Here is a 23,819-nt window from a genome sequence, read left to right on the forward strand (position 1 = left end):
TCCCAAAGTGTAGCGTCTATTCTATGCAAAAAGTTTTAAAATAGGCCGTTCATTGAAGGTGCGCCTTATAGTGCGGAAAATACGGTACTTATATGAATTATTGTCATTTTGGTCATTCAAATACCAAAATTTCCACGTAACTTTATATTTAGTTCCGTCTGATGACGTAATTTTTAAATATTAAATAATTTGACCAGTTTCTCAGTACTTGATTTGACTTTTTATCAAATACTTTTTGCTCTTATTGAGTATAATTTTACAGTATGAATAGGAGTAATTTTCCTTTAGTTGCTGTTGTTTTCTGCTGCAACTAAATCAGATAATTTCCATTTTAACTGCTTGGCAGAAAGAAGAACTGCGTGTAAATCTATATTTCAAGCTAACAAAGTTAGCCGCAGTGATTAATCAGATTATTTCTTAGATCGATTGACAAAACGTAAAGCAAACGGCAACCTGAGCAGATTCCTTAATTGTCTTGAGGAGGAATATGTTGCATCTGCTGCTGCAGCTCTGGTTGGGAATTATCAGGGATTAAAGGAGACCCCTGGGGTGACGCTGCGCTCTCTCTCTCCCCCCAGCTGTCCGGGTCGCCGTCCCACCCAGCGAGCCTCTTTCATGACGGAGCCGGTATCAGTTTCCATGGCTTCGGAGACACAAACAGCCAGCGAGATTAGGGAAGGAACTCCGACTCCGATTCTCCGCTGATCCGCCTATCAGCAACAAATAAACACCTTGGGCAACAGGCAGCGGCTGCAAGCGGACCATATGGACCCGGGTGGGCTCTAATGAAGCAGCTAAAGAGCCGCTGAGCGGGGAATTCACTAATGGCTGCCTGTCAGAGCAGCAGTAAATACCCGACTCTTACACTTTACTCCACCGTTTGGGTTCCAAGGCGGCTGACGGCGAACATATGGGCCTCATTTCACTTTCCGCCTGGAAAAAGCTGCACTTTGTGTTTTTCCTGGTTCTGGGGGTAATTTCCTTCTGGTGCCACTTTCCAGTTGAGCCCATTGAGAGTGGGATTTGTAATTTGTCCCACGACTGTTAGTAATAATCTACAACACGCTCCACAAAGCTCGGTCCTGATCCCGACTTCACTGCAGTTGGTTTATTCTGGTCCATCCAAATCATTCCAGGGCAAAGCAAACTTCACCAAGACTTTATAGAAACTGAACACATGCAGTCAAACTTAATCCAGATACCAGGCAGTTAATCCAGAGAAAACAGGATTCAGTCAAACTTCTTTCTAAATGTGCAGAAAATAAACTTCTGACTTTATTAAACAACAATAAGATCCTTAAACACCAACAGGACTTATGAGAACTCGATGGATTTATAGAAACCAACTGGATGCATCAATACCAGACGGATTATAAACACCAACAGTAACTAACATCAGAGTTACGGCTGCACCGATTTATCGCTGCCGATTTCCTTAATTTTAGGAGATCGGTGATGTTTCTACATGTGAAGCTGATCTTATCTACTGATGTTATCAACCTCAACAAAAGTCTAAAAGTCAACCACTGTGCTTTTCTTTTCTCCTGTGAGAAAAGTTTGACAAACCGGCCGACCAGCTCATGTCTGCACATTTACAGTTAATAGTCGCCCCATTGCTGCCAATTCAGTAACTTTCTTGACATATGGAGCAACATTTCAGACAAAAACATGGTATCGGCTGAAATCAGAATCGGTAAGTTGGGCTTTTTAAAAGATGGGTCGGTGCACCAATAATCAGAATCAGTTTTATTCTCTAACTTCTGTCCAAGTAAAAAAGGAATCTGGTTCTTATGATCTTATATTTTAAATCCAGATGAACATGCAGCCCGTCGACTCAGTGATGTGGAAAACTAAAACAAGCAGCAGAAAGTTGAGCCACAGCGATCTCTGGTTCCCATCGTTATCTGTTTTTATATATAAATATTGTGGTTGTTAGTTTACTGGTATCCATGAACTGTAACCAGTTTGGTTATAAAACATCTTTTAAACCACTAATCTTTAGCAATGATACGTTTTTAGAGACGTGAAGAACATGAGGAGGATTTAACTTAACATCAAAGAAACATTGAAGTTTGAATTTAGAAACAAAAAGCTGCTTAACTAAAGATTAAAGTTTATTTAAACAACAAAATGGACTCAGATGAAACTGATTTTCCAACTATTTCTAAGTTTATGCTCAGCAGAAACTCAACACTCGTGTTTGAGGGTTTGGACTGAAAGTTTTACTGTTACAGTGATAAAAGTGATGATAGGAATTATTTATTACTTCTTTTTTATGTGACTGTGAATGTGACTGCATGCACCAACACAAACGCTGCTTTGGAAATAAATCCATTTGTAATACGATTCTTTGGGACACCAGTCACATAAAAAGTGATTTGTGTCCAATCTGCTCACAGGAACTGCATTTCATCATATCTCCAGACTTATTGATGCTCTCAATGAACAACAGAGGAGAAAAGAGAAAAAACTAAAAATACCAACAGTTCCTCCCAGAACTGCCTGTTCTGGGAGGATTTAGACAATAAGTGGAATTTGATAAATAAAATTATCACAATAAATGATAAACGATACGATAAAAACACGATACGATAAAAACATGCCTCTAGTTTACATCAGATCTGTTTATTCTGCTTTAATCGAACTTTAGAAAGTCCAAAAAAAGTGAACTCTGGTTCAGCTTGAACGCCAAGCGGACCAGAGACCGCTCCAAAAGCAGGAAGTGGACTACAGCGCAGAGCATTCTGGGTAAATACAACCAACACAAACATGTTAGCTTAGCGCTACCAGTAGAAATGGCTCATGGATTTTTACCAAACACAAAAGAGAAATCCTGCAATCTCACTTCAGTTTTGTTTATATTTCATGAAGATGAAAGTTGCGCTCAGTGTCTTCAGAGGATTTTGTGTCGTTTCCTTCAGTAGTTCTTGGTGCAGCGCCCCCACAGGCAAGGAGGGGAACAGAGTTGGTTGGTTTGACACAGTGCAGAGTGAAAATGTAACAAATTTAGCAATTTTGGCCCCCAGTCAAAGTAAATCTACCAAGTTAAAACACCCTGAATGAAGTAACTCTGACCAGAAACTGAAATGCTGAAGATTTCAGCTTCAGATCCTTCCCATCAGCGCGGGAACGTTTTCTCTCTGTGATCAAAGCTTTACAAACGAGAGCTCATGTTTATCTAAATTACAGAAGGAATCCTTTCAGCTTCTTTAAAACAATAGGGTGGGGAGGGGCGAGGAAGGCATGAAAATGTCAACGCATTTCCATTTTTCACGACTCAGTTCCCATTTCAATTCCAGAGTTCCTGTTGGGGGATTTCATGAATGGCTGAGTGTGGACTGCCGGTTCTCCTCCGCCACAGAGAAGAAGGAAAACAAGAATCAGGAGAAGAAGAGTTCGGGGTTTGGGGGGAAGCAGCAGGTTGCTACACCGACTGGAGCTGCATTAAGCAGCGGGCACCGCAGCGCCGGTCAGAGGGGCCCTCCGTGCCTCCAGCATGGCCCTCGTTTACATCATACAGCTTCAAAGTCATGAATGAGAAAAGGGAAAAAGTCATTTGGAGTTACTCATTTATTCGCCCTCCATTCTGAGGGGACAAAGCCCAGGCGGGGCGCCGTGCCGGGGCCCCGCGGACGCCCCGTTTCTGACCCTGACAACGGCCCCCTCTGCGCCGCTTAACCCGCGCCGCGCCTGGTTACAGCCGAGTGTGTGACCCCGGCATGCGGAGCTCCCACAGGGCCCGAGGGGGGCGAGGGGGTTTGGACGGCAGCGCATGGCAACCCAGAAACAAGACTTGGACGCTGGGAAGAGTTTCAACGCCAGGAAAAAGTAGAGAAACGAAGGACCTGAAGTCAGTCTCATGGTAAATTTAACAGTTCACCTCCATCACAATAAATGGATGAAAATAAAACCATGTGATAGGCCAGAATAAATACTTTACAGAGTTATAGTGACGCTTTGATTCCTCTGGACCGGTTCTTCAGTTATTTTTACTGCCACTTTAATGGATTTTAAAGAAGAAATAAAATTCACGATTTTGTGCTTCTAAAAACGACTCAACAAAAAAACAAAAAAATAAATAAAAAATAAAATAAAACAAACAAAAAAAAAATCACCCAGGTGTTTATTAATTTCTGGAAAATGAGTCGTTTCAAAAACCTCTTGAATGCAATGTCACAAATCAGCAGCCACCGTTACCTAGCAACTCCAGCGGAGTTCAGCCCGTTACCTAGCAACCCCAGCAGAGTTCAGCCCATTACCTAGCAACCCCAGCGGAGTTACCTAGCAACCCCAGCGGAGTTCCAGCACGTTTGGTCGGCTGGTTTTATTGCTGAAAACAGTAATACGGAGCACAGTAAGTGCTAAAACAAACATTCCATAATGTTATATCAGTTACGTTAAGGGAAAAGTCAACATTGATTTAAACGACTACATTTAAAGCTGAAAACAGCCTTTACTGGGTTTAAAGTAAACATTAGTTTGTATCTTTAATATCAAATTTATTTTAATGTTTATGCTAAATTAAACAGTTGGGGCTAAATTTTACCTGAACTAAGAACAGAATTTATTAAGCCTGGTAAAAACAAGCCTCTTGTTTTATGCCATTTCATTCATCTAAGGATCTGATCTCTCGGCCATCAAGACACAATTTTTTCCAGGATTTTTGGCTGCAACATGTGCAGTGCACCAGTTCAATGCACCAGTTCAATGCACCAGTTCAATGCACCAGAAATTTCCTGTGCTGTAAACAACCATCCTCCCCTGCAAACCCAGAAGTGCCGAGTCGAACAAGATGGCTGTGAAAGTGGCCGACATGGACTGAACGGCTTCCTTCACTTCCTCCACCACCGCTGCTAAAAGTACCGGCAAAATGCAATCCTAAAACAGTGCCAAAAATCAACATCATCATTCACAACTTGTCCTTCTGTTCCTGTTGGCCCGGTTGAAATTCTACCAAAGGGAATGGGAGAAAGTCCAGACTGAGCACCGAAGGGAGATGAGAATCGAAGAAAACTGTAGGAAGACGACGGCCAGGAAACGGCAAAACAGACTAAAATGATTTCCATGACTTTTCTTTTTTTAAACACAGACAAGGACAAAATGATGCTGGTCATAATTTTCAGTTTTCTAATTTTCACTTTATCACCCTGATTAGCATGTGGCCTTGGAGTTTCCATTTATCTTAAAATTGTGCAAAAACAAAAAAACAAAAAAACTTAGCTTGATGACAATACACCAAATATATTTTTGATCAAAAGTTTTTGACATTAGTAATATGTTTTGCTTGGCTTAATAGAAATTGGTTTATTTCGTAAAACTGCAATGGATACATTTTTTCACATCATGAGTCATGATCAACAACCAGATGTTACCACTGCCAGAAACGACAAAGCCGATGACAGGAAGTGATGGGAGGATGATGGCACGTTTTTTTTATGACATCGCGGGAACATTCACGCTGTGTCTCTTCTTTAATGGAGAAACATCAAAATGTTGTTTTTTCCACATTAGTGAAATGTCGAGAAAGTTTTACACACATTTGTAATGAAAAAGCGGCAACAGAAACACAAACAGCTTTTTATTGAGGGCCAACAAACACGTTTGTTATCCTGGAGGAAAAAAATGCTGATTTAACCCCAAACGTCTGCAGAAACACACATACACACACACACACACACACACACACACTTGCTCCCACAGTCACTGTGTTTTTGGTGAAACGCCAAACATGTGGCACTGACTCATGAGGGGAGGCGGCCTGCAGCTCACAGCACCAGAAATGTCACTCTCGCGCAGTCTTAAGCCTTTCAGTCAACAAACACATAAAAGTCTCAAAGCAAAGCAGAAACTTTGAAGCAACTGATAATCAGACTCATAAAGCCTCCAAACAGCAGCTTTAAAAACTGCAGCATGGAAAAATCCACGGCTGTGGAAGCTCAGATCCACTAAGGCCACATCCTGACGGCGGATCGAGGCTCCGGCCATCAACACAAACATGTCACTGGACAACGCTCTGCTTTCCAGGGAAACACTCAGACTGGTCAGACTGATTACAGATTCAATAAAAAACACATTTATGACGTGAAACGTTTATTTTAGGAGTAAAATGAAAATAATATGAACGTTTTGCAGCAGAACCGCCTCAGATTGGATCCAACATGATCTGAACTGAATATAAACACTTAAACTGGTCGAACCTGGACTTATTTATTCCATATTAAAAAACATTTATGCTCCGTTTTAAGTGTTTATTTTATGACAAAAAAGGAAAATATATATGAATTAAAATCTAGAACCAGCCGATATTCAGTCAAACCTGCTTTGAATTGTTTCACACAAATTAGAGATAACAAAATAAAATCCACAAAATGTTGGATTTCAATAATTATTTTGCATTATTAAACTTCATATTGAGATTAAATCTTAAAACTTTAATGGTGGAGTCATATTACAGGTTTTAGTTTATGATATTTTTACGCGTTTTAGGGTCCAAATTGAAAATCTAAATGATTCTACGACGCCTACAAATGTTTCCTAAAGAGTTTCTGATCTGGAAAAGTTTCATTTTATCGGTAAGAATCTGAAAAACCTTGAAGTTTTGTTTCTTTCTCTATTTATGCAACATTAACGATGAAATTTGGATAAATTTACTGCAAAGTGGAGATGAACCAATCAGACGGAGATTAAAAACACTCAGTAAATTAATTTAAATTAAAAGATATCATCATTTTCTGTACATAAACACAACAACCTACTGAAGTCATGTTTGATTAAAAAATTATACTAAATGTTTTGCATTCTTCTTTTTCCATCTGATTCCTGCCTCAATCAGAGAAACTTCAGCTCATTTCTTTGTTTTCTGAGTTAAAGTCGTGTAAAAATCGGTCCTGCTGGAAATCTGATCGGTGCGTCTCTGCAGAAATGAGTTTAATGCTTCGCGTCTGAAAGCATTGGAAACACTTTTTCACGGATCGTAAACTGGATTTTATAGAACCTGACTTGAGTGCAGAATAAATTGGTCCAATTTTGACAATTGCTTCAATCCAAAGTGGTTTTAATGCAATAAAAACGAAACTTTCCTCAATTTCTGTATGTGTTGTAAAGAGTTTGTCTCTAATTAGGTACTAAAGGTACTGAATTACACTTCTTATGTGTTTGACCAGTATTTTGTTTCTTAAGCTATTCTCAATCTAAACCATTAAATTGTGTCATTTTTTGGTGATTTCTCCTTGGAAATAAAATAATAAATCAGTTTTTTAAAAGAAAAATGGAAACAATTCAGTCCAGGTTTGAAAATCAATGCATGAGCAGCGCTGAAAATGCTAAATGTTTAGTGTTTTCACAACTAAAATAAAGGTTCCATAAAATGTAAAATGTGTTTTTCAGAATCTGTAATCAGTGCAGAATGATCCGGTCCCGGTTCGGTCGGTCAAACGGATCCAGATCCCGAACTGGAGCGGATCAAAGTTCCTGCAGAGTCCCTTAAAACGCGGTGAAATGGCCCTTTAGTGAAAGTTGAGCGCCGCGCCGGGGACTCCCGGTTCGGTTCGGGACACTTACTTTGGGTTGGTCCGGTTCCAGAAGACAGCGTAGCGGTCCGACACCACCTTGGACGCCGGGTCCTGGCCGAACACGCACATCCCAATAATGAGGATGAGGAACAGGATCATTTCCACCTGCGGCATGTCTGCGCTGGGCTGAGGTCCGGTTCTGGTTCTGGTTCTGGTTCTGCTGCGGAGCGTTAACTTAGCCTCCCTCTGCGTGTATCTGCTTGCTTTCTGTTAAATCAGCGGATCTCGGGTCGGTTCCGTTCGGCGTAACTCCGGGTTCAGTTGTCGGACCGACGAGGCGCACATGGAGCGCCGCTGCTCCGGTCCGGAGGGTTCAGGGCGGCCGAGGAGGGTCGGCTTTCTCCGGATCCGGGCTGAACTCTCAGCCGCTCCTGGTCCCGGCTTCTTGACGCAAAAAGAGTGAAGCGAGGCGGAAAGAAAACAACAGAATGACGCACGGGGTCTGCGCCAGGAGCGCACAGGACACGGTGCTTTCGGGTCTAAGTGAAGGAGAACCAAGTCAGCAGCGCTGTGGCTGCCGCTGCCATGCTCTCTCCCGGACCAACCCCCTCCTCACTCCCTCGCTCCCTCTCTCTCCCCCAGACTCCCTCCTACCGCACCAGCCGCCGCACGCTGGAAGAAATGTTCTCCTGTTGGGTCTTCAGCCTCATTTTCCACTGCAACTGAGAACAAATCCGTCCATCTGATTCCTCTACAGCAGCAGCTTTCTGCAGAAATCTGGAAAAATGTCGAAGGGGTATATGGAAGGTCAGAAAGGACAAAATTATATAAACAGATGCATTAAATTAGTATCATTAAATAAATGTTTTCATTTACTACATATATCATCAAATCTTTAAAACAAATATATCAGCAACTTTCCTGCTGACATCAGGACAAAAATTGAAGGAAACTATGAAAGGTCAGAAAAGACTAAATTAAATAAATTAAACTTTCAAAAAATATGTAAATATTTGATAGAATTTATTGCATATATCAACAAATATGTAAAACATATATAACAGCAGTTTTCCTGCTGAAATCTGGACAAACATTAAAGGAACATATGGAAGGTCAGAAGGGACAAAATTATATAAATATGTCCATTAAATGTATCATTAAATAAGTAGATGTTTGTCAGGTAATTATTCAATATATTATGAATTCATTGAAATACTTGTAGCAGCACTAAATGCTTCATTTGATGTATCATTAAATAAATACATTTTTAATAGACAGTGAATTTATTACATATCTCATAAAATCATTAAAATGCAAACTTTGTTGTTACATTAGCTCAAATCAGAAGCTACATTGAATAACATTGTGTGTCTGTGTCTGGTTATTTTTATGTTCCCATGTTTGTTTATGTTTATGTTTTGTCCCAGTGGTTGATTCCTATGGAGGGCCAAAGGGAATAAAATTAAACAAATAAATAGATCATTGATTAGATGTACCATGATTACCGTGATAAGCTTGCAACAGCCAATGCAGATAATTAAACACAAACAAACATTGTGTTTAATTATTTCACAAATCAAATCACCCATGAACATCCTCCACTACAACAGCGGCCATGTTTTTTTTTTTTAAAGAGTCAGATTAAACTGGTGGAGTAACAGATCAGCGTTTCCCCCACTCTTGTCTTTGATGGGCTAATTTGATTGATAAAATCGTTAATGTTACAGGACCACAAACAATGAAATAATTAAATATAAATTAAATCAGTTACCTTCATCAGCGATTAAAAGTTTGCTTTTTAATGTTTAAATAACATTTAGTCAATTAATTTTCTAATAAATAAATTATCAAAGCATTTGTTTAATTATCTATTTATTTAATTATGTCCCTGTTGGTACTCCATAAAAATCAACCGCTGGAACACCAGAATGAAAATAAAAATATAACCAGACACACACAAAAAAACATTTTCTCACATTAAATCAGATAGAAATTATTCCTGTTATCAATAAACTATAATCTCTAGTTTAAATAACTGAACTGGGTTATTGATTAAATCATAGTTTGAGATTGGGGTGGTTGCCCAGGGCGCCGTTCTGCTCGGTCCGCCCCTTCGCCTCAGACAGCCTGGCTGTGATTCCTCTGCTGTTTGTTGCAGACATTTCTTACAGCGTGGAGCTTCGGGCTGCGCTGCTCCTCATTGGCTTTGGGATGTTTGAATGGCAGCAGCTTGACTTACTAAAGCAACATGCTGCTCTGCCTGCAGCATTCCCAGACCTGCTCACTGATCCCGGCCGCTTCCTGCCACCGCATCGCTTCGTTATGATTCACCTTCATCTGGCGGTTCGATCCGTTTGGTCAAAACTCAATAAAACCCTGAGTGGATAAAAACAACTCCGCTCCAGATGCATCATAAAAGATCTATTTACTTTTATGGTGATTTAAACTTGATTTTATTTGGATTTCTGCATAAAAACTCATGTTAAAGTGATGGCTTCTGACGCACAGCGCCCCACTGTGGTCAAAGTAGGAAAGGCTTCTTAAACTGAACATTTCTTGGGAATCCATTAAAAAAAAAAAAACTTTTTAAAAGAACTTATTTTCTTCTACATATATATTTATTTTAATTTTATGAATGTCATGACTAACTACAATCCTCACCTTGCATGAAAAATTTTACGTTTTTTGTTTTTTGAATCCCTGAAATGCAGTTTTACAAAAGTTGTTGTCTTCTTTCTTGACGTTTTCTCTATTTTTAAAAAATAAATTGCATCATTAGTTTCAGTCCTCCACTCATATAGGGATATGTTTTCTATCCCTAAAAATGCCAGATTTAATAAATAAGTCTCTTTTCTTTAAGAAACACACAAAATGTTTAACGCCATGAATGCAGTTTCTCATGTAAAACACTTAAAAAATGTGTCAAAAACTTCATACTGTTTTCTCTTCCTTTCAAGTAGTTCATGAAAAAATATCTTCACATCACTAAAAACAATAAAATATAAACTTTTTTGTGGATTTCAACATCAGGGAGTCAGAAGTCAAAGCCAATCAAAAATCACATGCAGTTAGCAAATTAAATAGTTAGCAAACAACATTTTTACTCTGAACTAAATCTTTATAAATTAGACTAATAGTGAAATAGAAAAATGAATATTTAGTTTAGAGTGAAACATTTAGCTTTGCACTCAATATTTATCTGCAAACTAGATGCTAACAGCTAAATCTTAAGTTAGCAGGCCAAACATTTAGTTCAGAACTAAATATTTACCATACAAACTAAACTTGCTATTTTACTAAATCGTAAATAAGCTAACTAAATCTATAGTTTGGAGCTAAATATTTTGATCCAAACAGTTAAGTTAGTAGCTAAGTACCAAGTCAGAAACTCAATATTTAAATCTGAACTAATTATATAGTCTGAAAACTAAACTTGCTAGCTCTAGTAAATAGTAAAATAGATAAACTAAATTAAATATTTTTGTTTAGCGTAAACTAAATATTTAGTTTTATTGCTAAACATTTAGCATCAAGCTTAATATTTAGCTACAAACTTGGTTCAGTTAGTAGCTAATTAAGTTAGCAAGGTAAATATTTAGATCTGACCAAATTATTTAGTTTACAAACTGATCCAGCTAGCTTAGTAAATAGTAAATATTTAACAAGCTAAATATTTAGCTATGTTGCTTTTTATGAAGCTAGCAGGGGTGAAGCAGCACATCCTGATCATAAGGACAGATGAAAAGTTGTAAAGTGATTTCTCAGAGTTTCGGCAGAATCCAGTGAATCTTGTTGTCTCCATATGGAGGAACCTGGACTGGCGGGGAACCAGGAGAGGATTTTATTATCGGTGAAGGAACAAAACACCGGTGGATATTTTCTTTAAGCAGCAGCTTGTCTGTGACCCAGAGCAGCAACAGCCTGGTTTCTTCCACCTAAAGAGATTCTGCTGAACTCCATCCAACCTGCGTCAGCCTCCCCCCTCCGTCTGCCGCCTCCAGCCGACGCCACGTTTCTAAAGATTTGTTTCGAAACTGATGCTTTCTCAGCTTCTGTTGCACAGCAGTAAAGCAGATGGGAAATGCAACAGGACGGCTGCAACCCAGCATGTTCTCCTGCTACATGGACATTAGCATCCTCTGCTAACAAAATATGCATCACTTGAATCGTTTTAGTTGCTTTTAATATCGTCAATTATTGTTCTGAATGTAGATATGAACATTTTCAGAGGAGAGGCTAATTTTCCTGTATCTGTTATGAAAATAGATACATCAGCCTGAATGGAATAGGATGTTCTTCTGTCTTTAGCATTAGCTTCTGCTAAACACCGTATTGATGTCACACTTTGAAATTAGTTTTTGCTAAATACCATGTCAGTAATTTAGCTTTAGCTCCCACTCAATATTCTTATTTTATGACACTGAAATAAGGCACTGGGAAGGCAGAGCATCTTCAGTCAGAGGCTTTTTCAAGTTCACTGTAATACAGACTGCTACAAGAGATCTTTCCTGCCAACAGACATCACTATATATCTGAATTAATGAGCTACAACAACATTTCAATAAAATATGTTTGAATTGAATTTGTTTAAAACTAACTTTTACTAAATACTGCCTTAGTGTAGCGCTTTAGCATTAGCTCCTGTTAAATGCTGATGTTGTGCTTTCATGTTAGCTGAACTAAAGGTTATGATTACAACTTTACAATTTTAAACCCTGCAAATTATTAATAAAAATTCACAACAGATTCAGGTAGATTTGAATTTATTTTATATAGGTTTTCAAAAAATTTTAACTTAATATAGAAACCATAACTGTTTTACTGTTCTAAAATTATGATTATCATTTATCCTAGGAGTATGCAAGAAACCCATGATAACTCTGGAGAAGCTGCAGAGATTAACAGCTCAGGTGGGAAAATCAATCATTAATTCCTTCCTTTATTGAAGAGGACAAATATTCTCTGGTCTGATGAATCCAACAACCCTTCAGCTCTGAAGTTTGGAGACTGCAGCTCAGAGGAGGAGATTCGTCATTGAAGGCGGGGCTACGTCCATCCAGGCGTTTTGCACAGCTGAATGGTTGCCATGGAGATTCAAGGATTTCTCAAACATGCATGGAAGAATCAAAGCAACACTCCAGGTTTGTTTTTTATTAGGGAAAAACATCATAACTAAAAATAGTCAATTTTACATCATACTTACCCTTTAAATCAAAATGCATGCCACACTTTTCAGATTTTTTCTGTTCAAAATGTGCATCCAGGAAGTCAGTTAACACTATTTTTTTATTTATAGAGTGGAAGCTCATGACTTTGAAAATGATGACAAACAATGAACACGTGGAAACGCCGCAGAGCGAAACGGCAGCAGCTGCAGCACCTGAGTGACAAACACCTGCTTGGAAATCCTCAGCAAGCTGGGGTCACCGGGTTCATCTATGTGTTGCTGCATGTAAGACTCATCAGACACACGCAGCGCAGCAGGCAGCCTGACGGCGCTGCTCCACCTCACCCAGGCAGGCAGGACTAATCCATGAGCGATAATCACCTCATCTCCCGGCCAACGCGCCTGTCCTGCTTCATTTACGCCTCTCAGACGACTGTGTTGCCCGAGACAATGGAGTCGTTATCAATTACAGTCTGCCAGAACAAAACACAGCAGCCTGTGTCTCACACACACACACACACACACACACACACACACACACACGCACACACACACGCACACACACACACACACATGCACACAAACACACGTAGAGTATGATTTACTTTGAGTTTACTCATCACAGAGGTGGGTCGAGTCCACAAAAATTGATTAATTCGACCTGATCTGATGTTTCAGCGCTGCTGTATGGTTAGAGGGAAATGTTCAAATCAGGGCTTCCCAACATGGGGGGCAGGGACCCCGAGAGGGTCGTGAGGTATTTCACAATCATAGTTATCTGAAACCTGAGGAGTATGGAAGGTCAAAAGGGACAAAATTACATAAATATATCATAAAATATATGAATAATAAACTCTTTATGATTTTTTGTTTTGGTTAATTTCCAATTCCAAATAATTGATTAATAATTAATTTTCCCCAGAAAAATTGGGAAAAAATACAAATACTAAAGAATTTATGAAACAGAACTGCAGTCAACAGTTTTTCCTTCCACTCAACTTTTCATTTTTATGCAACTTATTATAAATAACATGAAATAAATAAAGGAGGCTTTGGATAACTGAAAAAAAAATAATAAAATCAAAAGCCTAAAAAAATCTTAGGCTTTGATTCATAATCCTGCTTTGCTTTCTTTTTCACTTTTTTCTACCAATTTTTTTCCTTCCACTCAACTTTCCATCAATATTTGCCATGATTTTCCCTTCCCTTTAGGCCTTTTCTACAGAGTGTGTCTGTACACATGTACTGGAAGATATTGCTTTGAAAAAGTGTTTTTTTTCCTGCCTGTTTCTGATTTGAAGGAGCATTTATCATTTTCCCTCCACTTCTCCATCCGCTGTGCGACTGTTCGGCTCTCTGCAGCCCAGCTGGAGGCGGTTACAGTCACTTAACAGACTAAAAGCTCCGCTCTGCTGGCTTCCAGAAAGAAGCGCACATGTAGGCCGGTGTTATTGAAATAAACGATGCATCAGAAACCAACCGAAGAGCCGCCAATTTCCCTTTTTCTCGCACAAATCCTGTTCTCACACAAGAGGAAATGTTAAGGTTTCTCCCAGAGGAGCCGTATGTATTCCTCCAAACGGCTTCCGGACGCTCAGCTTCAGAAGAAGGAGTAATAAAAAGATTTGAAAAAGTGTTGAAAAACACACAAATGATGGTGAAATAGGAGTCGGGGTGTGAGGAAGACGCATGATGACAGGTCGGCTCTCTTGGAGAGACGTGGGAGGTCCGACGTTTCCCTGTTCGATCTGCTCTGGGTCTGTGTGTGGCAACCAGTTCAGCTCCTTTGTATACGTGACCTCAGAAAAGACAAATACACAAAGTCACAGAAAAACCTGAGCCTGAGTAAATGTGGAGAAACGCACACCTTGGGGTCTTGAACGGGGGTTCTGCATGGCGTCCATGTTTTCACAGTGACGTGTAGGTAAGTAAAGTCCGTGACCCGCGGAGCCGGCGCTGCTTAGAATCACTGAGACTGAAGGCTGCTGACACTGAAATGTGAGATATGTCGGAACGGGCCGGGGTGAAAATCAGTTCCCATCTTCAATATGAACTGAAAAATTAACTAAATTATCTGTAAAATTGTTGGTAATACAGTTTCTAAACAACATATTGATCAGCTTGAATGTTTTATCCTTTTTATTGCTTTTACAAACCAATAATGATCACCAAAGTTTGGGGTTTTTACCAAAGCAATTACATGAAAAAATCTTCTAATATAAAAGTAAAATCTAATGCTGGCCACAAAATGTAAATATTTGATTCATTTTCATTTCCCCTCTTCGCCTGTGGGGGCGCTGCACCAAAAACCTCTGAAGGAAACAACGTGGAAACAACAAAATCCTTTTTCATGACGTAAATAAAATGGAGTAGCATCAAATTTTTGCTTTTCTGGGATTTCTCTTGTCTGATAAAAACACACGAGCCATTTCTCATCAGGTCAGTGAAACGTCTTGTTGTTGGTTTACAGTAATTTTAATTGTTAGCCTTTGTTTATGTCTGGATTTAACGCCTCTGTCTTCTTCTGCTGCAGGATTACGACACATCTCACGTCAATGATGTAAAGGTCAGATAAAAATAAGTCCAACTTCCACTTATTTGGACACCAAAACAAAGAACATGTTTGAAATTTACCAAATATTCCAGGAAGTGGTCCTTATACTTCAACTGGAAACCCCAAAGATTATGAGAAATTAGTTCCCAGAACCGTCCGGTGGGGCCGATCCAGACAAAGTCGCTCCGCTGATTAACATTTCAGCATAAACATAAAGAAAACCTGAGATTTTCTGAGAACTTTATTTTTTAAGCAGTGAATTAAACCCGAAGCGTTTCTGCTTCACGTTGGGCGTCTGGATGTTACTTTATAACTCCAGAGCTACGTCACGTCTCTGTGCTTCTCCTAATTAGCGACAGCCTGTGGAGAAGCGTGAGGCGGAGGTGACTCTGATGATGGATCACAGGAATCGATGCCAGCCCAGCAGAGCGGCAGAACCTGGACTCACTGAGGGAAAGGCTGTAAAATCCCTGCAGTTTAGATGCTAATTCATTCATGGAGTGAGTCATAAAGATGGAACAACGTACACCTCAAGTGTTTCCGCTCGATTCTTTGTTGAATGTTGTTTATAGCAAAATGAACAGACATAATAGTTAATGGTGCAGTTAATTGGGCTTAATATGGAGCATTTACATTTGTTTTTCTCTCATTACAAACTGGGGCAAAGCTAATTTTTGTTCTTTATCACTTTATAAAGCATTACTTTTGAAAAAAAGTCAGACAGACAAAGGAGAATAAGACAAACTGCTACAGAGTTTCCTAAGAAATAACACATTTCGTATTTTTACATCATAACTCTTGATTTTATTTAATGTTTTTCTGAAAAAAAAATCTGCATGACAATCACAATCAGCTTAAACACGAATAAATATAAAGTTTTAAGGAAATAATATTATGAAAATTAACTCTGGGCTTGGAATGTGAATAGATAAGAAAGTAATAAAAGAGAAAACAGATAAACTGTCAGGACAGTTAGCCTGCAGAGAACTGTGCTAGCTTAGCAGCTAGCAGACAATTGTAGCTAGTAGTAACTATGATCCTCACTTGCTAAATATCTTAAAAGTAAACTAGCTAGCTAATTACAGCTTCTTACAGCAATTCAGCAACATATCCAATGTGTTGATGAAAACTTAGCTAGCTTACTAGCTTCCTGAAAAGCTACTACCCTGGACAGCTAACTAGCAAACTTAAAAGTTAGCAACACGCTAGTTAATCCTGGCTAATAAACCTGCAACCCAACAATCTAGGAAGATTTTAGCACCAATATAACTAATTTCACCCCATTTTAAATCAATATTGTGACTTATTAACTGCCTCTGTTAATTCTGGTAATTTTATGGTTTTATCGTCACTGTCACTCCCTGCAGTTTGGCTCAGTTGTCAAAAATAAGTAAAATAAAAATAGAGCAAAAAGAAAAACAAAACAAAAAAAGTACTTAAATGTTTTTGATACTAGCTGCCAAACATTTCTGCCTGTTTCTGGTTTACAGATGACTCTGTTTCTGGTCAGAGTAACCTGGCTGAAAACAGAGGAAGCAAACGGTAAATGTCTTGGAGTCAAAGGTCAAACAGAAGACGGCTGCATCCGATGAAAACAGTTGGTCCTAGAGTCTATAAACTATAATCTATAGGCAGTACAAATTAGCAACAGGAAAGTAGCTTCTTACTTAACTTTACCCATATTTACAGTCAAGAAAACCTTTAAAACAAGCGAGTTTGGATGAGAAGCCAAGATGGCGTCACATACAGTAAGGAGGTACAGAAATCTCCAGTGGTTACTGTTACAGGGAAAAGTGTCTTATTGGCAAATTTCAAGACGTTTGTTCACATCTTTATTAGATCTGCTAATAACTATGGAGGGGGATGAATTTAGAATAAACACAACCACATTCTTGCACTCCCACCACGCTGCGCGTACCATAAAATAAAATAAAACTCCCCCATTAAAGTCCCTCCGTATCCAATCAGTACATAAACATAAAAATCAGTGAGACATAAAAGATTTATAGGAAGGAGGAAGTCTCAGCAAACAGCAGAAACTCCTGAGGGCGTCTTTCTGGTGTCTGCTTAAAAACATAAAGCAGCCGACTGTGAAACAACGGGATCCAAGCTGATGGGAATCTGAAAACGAATCAGGAACAGAACGACGTCGGGTTGTTTTAGCCCGGCACTGATGGAGCTGCCAACAAGCCCGAACATAGAGCCAAAGATAAACACGACTTCCTGAGATATTTGGAGCAACTTAAACATGTCTGAATACGACGGTTAATTCGCTGCAGTGTTGGTGTTAGAGGGACTCAGGTTGTTTTTATCACTGATAGACCATAAATGCAATATTTGCTACATTTTCAGCTGCTGTGGTTCTGTTTCACACTACTCTGAGTCTAACCAAGCAAACCTGTTCCCCTCTTTGCCTGTGGGGGCGCTGCGCCAAGAACCAACAAGAACACCTCAGAAGAAGAAGCTCAGTGAAACTTCTTTCCTCAGGAAATTTAAACAAAAATGGAGTAGCATCAGATTTTAGCGGTGGTATGATTTCGCTTTTTTCTTTGGTAAAACAAAACTAGTCATTTCTTCTTATTAGTGCTAGACTCTCGTGTTAGTTTTGGTTGTATTTACCCACAATTCCCTCTGCTGTAGTCCACTTCCTGCTTTTGGGGCAGTCTCTGGTCCACTTAGTGTTCACATATACATTCAAACTGCACCAGAGTTCACTTCACTCGAGCCCAGACGGAGGTTTGTAAGTTTGATTGCACATTCACACTTCCTCAAACGAACCGGACTTTCTAGACAAATGAACCAGAATTTGATTGAAGTGGACCAAACAGAGCTGGTGTGAATGAATCTTAAGCTTGGGAAGCTAGAATATCAAAGCACAAAGCTACTTGACAGGCTATTGGCTGGCATTTGCAAAGCTGCCAATCCAGCAACATCATTTATTTTCCCTGGATTAGGTCTGCAGGTGGACCAAAGTTCGCTGTTTTGGTTCGATGAATTCAAACCTCCACAAACGAATCGGACCTTCTATAAAAACAAACTGGAGTTGGATTAAAGCGGACCTAACAGGGCTGTGTGAATCCACCCCGGGTCTCGGTTCCACTCCATTTTTGCTTACATTTCATGAAGAAGAAGGTTGCGCTCAGTGTCTTCTTTAGAGGTTTTTGTACAGTTTCCCTGAGTGGTTCTTGGTACAGCGCCCCCACAGGCGAGGAGGGGAACAGGTTTTCCAAATAGTTTGTTGGTTTGACTCGGTGCAGTGTGAAAGAGAACTGCAGCAGCTGAAAATATAACAAATGTTGCCATTGAACCAAATATACCAGATTATCTGGTGTGAAATAAACCCCAGGTTGTCAGTTTTCCTTTTTGAACTTTCTATGCAAACAGTTTGACTAAAGCCAACTAAGCAGAGCTGGTAGTAATGATGCAGCCTTCGAGTCCCTCAGGATGTTGTAAAATGTGAATCCAATTTAGAAATTCAAGGTTGACTGATTCATAAGGGTCATCACAGCTGCCGATCCCTGCTGGCTCAGCAGACAGTCATACTCCAAAACCCAAAGAGAGACATCACACTAAAGTAATGAGCTCATTTTTACAGATAAAACTGTTTATTAGAAGTTTTTAAAAGCATCAAGGCCACCAACACAGTTTTCATTACAAGCTACTCAGTAGAAGGTGATGAAGGAAGGACAGTCAGTGGGACTAAATTCCTGTCTGCTGTGGATGCAGTCAGAGTGATTTACTGAGGGGCTCAGAGGGAGGTGGCAGCGATAACTCAAGGTAATCAGCATTTAGCAGCAATAAGGAGCCTGGTTATTGTAACCATGTCAAAGGAAAAAAAAAAACAAGTTTCACAGAAAGGAACTCAACTGGAAACGACCCAGAATGAACCAATAACAGGAATATTAGAGAAAATGGAGGAGACGTTTCAGGCAGCCATGATTTATCAGGCAGAGGGATTTATGTTTCACTGAAATAAAGAAACGTCATGAAAATATCAAGATGTTGGTTTGTAAGATTTATTTATGTAAACAAACAAACAAACATGATGACATAATTCATAGAAATCACTGGATGGATGGATGGATGGATGGATGGATGGATGGATGGATGGATGGATGGATGGATGGATGGATGGATGGTTAAACAGAAATGACTAGAAGTATAGTTGTATGACCTTTGACCCCCAGCTCCACCAGCTCTCCATTGTTTGGGCCAGATGGTCCAGACCTGGTTGGCAGTCGGCTTTTCGTTGCTCTTCTTCTCTTCTTCTCCTCTCTCTGCCGTTTGGGTCGATGGATAAAATGACACTTGGTGTCTCCCTGCTGACAAGCAGCTGCTGTGAACCTCATCATGGTTCATAATGACAACAGAAACGATGCGGCGTTGTGTTTTCAATATGTTCATGGAGTCATGAACACCAGAGTGTTTCTCATGATGATTCATCGCATCTCCTGATTCTGATGATGTTCACAGATTCATGTCGCAGCTGATGGCGGTTCGGATCCCAGACCTTCATGGTCAAGAAGCTTTTGTTTTCAGGAAGTCCTTCAACATCAAAACATGTTTTACACATTAAACTAAAGAAAAACAAAGAAAATGCTTTTTTAACTAAGAGAAGTTAGCACTTTAGCTTTAGCTTCTACTAAATACTGTGTTAGTATAACGTTTGGAATTAGCTTGCAAAAATGCCATATTGGATAGCGCATTAGCATTAACTTCTGCTAAATACCTTGTTGGTGTAGCATTATAGCTTGCATTAACTTGCATTAGCTTGCAATAAATACCTTGTTGGAGTTGCACTTTAGCATTAGCTTTAGCTAAATATCATGTTAGTGTAGCCCTTTAGCATTAGCTTATGATGAAAACTTTGTTAGTGGAGCACTTTAGCATTAGCTTCTGCTAAATCCCATGTTAGCCCTTTAGCATTAGCTTCTGTTAATACAGTGTTGGTTTAGTACATTAGCATTAGTGGAACTAATATATTTATTAGTGCTTTAGTGTTAGCGAAGTTAGCTTTTTAGTTAGCCCAGCACTTCCAAATATAATTTGTGGGGTATCCTAGCTTTTTCAGTCACTTCCACAAACAGACATTAGCATGTCATCCTATTGTTATCCTGCTTTAAAGAAACAAAAGATGTAAAAACTAACATCTGGTTCAGACATGAATCAATCAGATGTTATTTATTTATCTTCAGGCGTTCTGAACGGCCACCTTCTCCTCCACCCTGCGTGTGGCTGACAGATGAGAAGAGGGGAGCAGATGAAAGATGACGCTGATTAAAATAATTCGCCTCCCGTCATGGAGCAGAAGGCGGCCGAAGAGGCCTCCCTCTCCCAGACGGTCGATTCCTCCTCTGCGTTAAAAATGAAAAGTATCGATCTCGTTTCGCCTCAAGCTGCTCCGCTGATTGAACCCGAGGCGATCCGTATCAGAGGAGGAGTTGATCCGAGGCGCCGGCGCTCCCAGTCCACAGCTTCATCTCCCCCAGCTCACCTGGAAGCCCTCCAGGTCTCAGAAACCTCCATGTTTACAGCGCAGAGCCGGAATGAAACGAGAACAAACCCCGATCACAGAGCTTAAAGCTGCAGAATGTAACTTTTATAAAAATATATGATTTTTATATCTTTGTTAAAACTATCATTATGTTGTGACAGTTTGTGAGACAGATAATCTGTAAAAACATCGATTTTCTTCTCATCCCTGAGTTTTGTCATCTGAAAGAACCATTTCCATCAAAAACAACCAATCAGCCAAGAGGAGGGGCTTAGCGCTGTCAATCACCCTCATGTACGTTTTGATAAATGCTCTAATGGCAGAGAAAACCATTGCTGTTACAGGAAAACTGTCTCTACTGGCTATGCTAACTAGCTTTAGCATTCTGCTATCAGGTAGAAGCTGCAGCGTAGCAGAGAGCAACGGGAGGGGTTTGAGTAGCGTGTAGCACAAACATGATTGACAGCACTAAGATCTTCCTGACTTTGGTTGGTTGTTCTAACCAAAACGTCAACGCACATCAACTTAATCAACTGAAATTACAAATTAAATTAATTTAGGGGAAGCTAAGTGAGCTAAATGTTGTCAAAATGAACAAAAACCAAAACAATTAGCTCTGTTGTTAGCGCATTAGCATAATTGTGCCCACATCATGTGTGATGAAAAATAAAAATATACTGAAAGGAAATGCCAAACAATGTTGAATAAAAAAGATGAAATGTATTTGTTAGAAAGACGAGGCGAGCAGCAGAGAAGTATTAACTGATTCATCACAGAGCTGACCGCGTCTGTTTCCACTGATTTGTCTTTATTACAGTCTCTGTTTCACCTGGGAACTTAAACCTAGACGGTCATTTTATTTCTTTTATTGCTGTTTGGAAAATTGTCATATTGGAGAAGAAAACAAGACGGATGTTTTATTTCTTACTGTTTCTCCATTAGAGAGCCGTGAAAAAGTCTTTCCCCTCGCAGAGATTTCTACTGTAATAAATGTTCCAGACAACAGGAAAAAGGCAACATGAATGGATACAAAATGCAGTTTTTAAATAATTATTTCATTTATAAAGGGAATAGAAATTATCTAAACAAAACTGGTCCTGTAAAAAGAAGATAAATAGCCTTATACATCATATTTAATGATTAAAATATATCCCCAAACCCTCTAATAAATCAATAAACGTAAAATGGAAATTACAAAATTGGTTTAATAGGAATTATCAAAGATACTAACAGTTGTGACTGAAAATAAAAAAGATATATATCTGATATATTTGGGAGAATAAAGGGAAATAAAGGAACAAGTAATAAAGTTAAAAAAGGAATAAAAAAAATATTTTTTTGTTTCTTGTTTTTTACTAAGTAAATGAAGGCATATTTGAATATTTTTAAACATTTTTAAACGTGTCTTGTTGGGATACTGTTACTGCAATAAGCATAAAATTATTAATATTATTTTTTAAAATAAATCCACCCATATTATGAAATACTTCAGAGAAAATAGTCATGGGCAAATTAATTTAAATTAATTCATATTTTTATCATTTTAAATATGTATTAAACACAAATTATTATTAATTCAACAAAAAACCTTGAGTTTCTCTCCAGATCTGCACCAGGTGTTATTCACAAAGAGCATCTAATCACACAAATTAAAATCAACTCAATTTAGCCTAATTAAGATGTGGAGCTTTATTAAATAGAGATTTAATCTGGAAATTAGCAGGACTAGCACACACCATGCTAATCTGCTCTGCTCTCCATGTTTTGTTCTGTTTTAAAAAGTGAAACGGCACAAAAACACGACACTTCAGAGGAAAATGTTTAATAAAGAGATGGAGTGAAGACGGATGAAAGAGTCGTTTCAACCGGAGAGAGAAAGAAAAGTAATGAGGAGACATTACAGTCCACCACTGCGCTAACAGCAAAGCTAATTTTACGCTTTTGTTAACTTTGAAAACCTTTAGCACATTTAGCGTTACATAAACTGGTTCTTCCAGAAAAATTCAAATTTGTGAACTTATTTTCTGAGGCAAAATCATCAACAGAAACAGCAAAGGTCAACAACTAGAACAGAAACAATCACTTCCTGGAATGCAAATCATACAATTTGGTGTGTTGTATCAGTAATATGGTGGTTATCAACATGGTTCAATGTAGCGCTTTAGCGTTAGCTTCCACTAAATACATTAATACAGAGATTTAACTTCTGCTAAATACCATATTGGTATAGAGCTTTAGCATTAGCTTCTGCTAAACACAGGTTTGGTGTAGCGCTTAGCATTAGCTTCTGTTAAATGATGCACTAATGTAGCGCTTTAGCGTCAACTTCTGCTAAATACCATAATGCTTCATAGATTTAAGTTTTGGTATTTATAAAATACGTTATTTAGCTCCTGCTAAATATTGTACTTCTGTAATATTGGAGAGTTGCATATTTTCTCTCTATTTTTTTTTTTTTTTTTACTTCCAAACATCAACATTGATCGTTTTCAACTGGTTATGTTGTTGTGTAATCTATCTGCTCAGGCAGTTCTGAGCATATAACATAAAATTTATTTCATAAAGTGAAAAAACATTGATTTTTATTTACTTTTCTCAACTCAAAATGTACCAAATGGTAATTTTTACGTAAAAAATCCAACGTTAATGAACACAGCATTTTACTTTTGTTCCTAAATAAGCTAGCTTGTGAACTTTTGCAGGCGATTTATCTCGGTTTTCTCTCTGACCGGTGCATCTCCAGCTATCGGCTGTCCATTGTGCCGCATAATGGATAGCGGAGGTGGCAGGATAAACAGTTGGGGGTGTGAGCCGAGTGCAGGGAAGGTCAGACTTGTTGATTTATGGTCTGCGTGATGAATCACCTCCCCTTTCAGAGCCGAGGTCATCGTCAGGATCCTCTGACTGAAGAGCATCTGTAGCTTCAGCTGTGGCCTCCTTGACCTGCACAACTTTTTGATTCTCCTGCCTGTCACTCGTCTCCTCCTCATCCTTCTTCCCTTTTCCCCGTTTGCCTTCAACTTCTCGACTTTGCTTCATTTTCTTTGTTCCATTACACTAATAAATACGTCACTGTTTGCTTTAAAAATCCCT

The 23,819-nt window shown here is 39.0% G+C and overlaps 1 protein-coding gene and 1 long non-coding RNA gene across 2 annotated transcripts in view; one reads left to right on the plus strand and one right to left on the minus strand.

Annotated features, from left to right (window-relative positions):
* LOC106950119 (ephrin-A5b-like) overlaps positions 1-8,320 on the minus strand; it is an 88,677-nt gene extending 80,357 nt beyond the window's left edge. The window contains exon 1 of the mRNA XM_015036769.1: positions 7,561-8,320. Within this exon, the coding sequence (XP_014892255.1) occupies positions 7,561-7,685 (125 nt within the window). The 5' untranslated portion in view covers positions 7,686-8,320. The remainder of the gene's footprint in view (positions 1-7,560) is intronic.
* The window catches only part of LOC106950120 (uncharacterized), a 16,742-nt gene extending 4,114 nt beyond the window's left edge, over positions 1-12,628 (plus strand). The window contains exons 2-3 of the long non-coding RNA XR_001425550.1: positions 3,754-3,756; positions 12,532-12,628. This is a non-coding gene — a long non-coding RNA (uncharacterized LOC106950120). The remainder of the gene's footprint in view (positions 1-3,753; positions 3,757-12,531) is intronic.
* Positions 12,629-23,819: the final 11,191 nt, after the last annotated feature.

This window comes from Poecilia latipinna, unplaced genomic scaffold (genome assembly GCF_001443285.1).
Source record: "Poecilia latipinna isolate Pla-1442-1.1 unplaced genomic scaffold, P_latipinna-1.0 Scaffold379, whole genome shotgun sequence".
Lineage (NCBI taxonomy): Eukaryota > Metazoa > Chordata > Actinopteri > Cyprinodontiformes > Poeciliidae > Poecilia > Poecilia latipinna.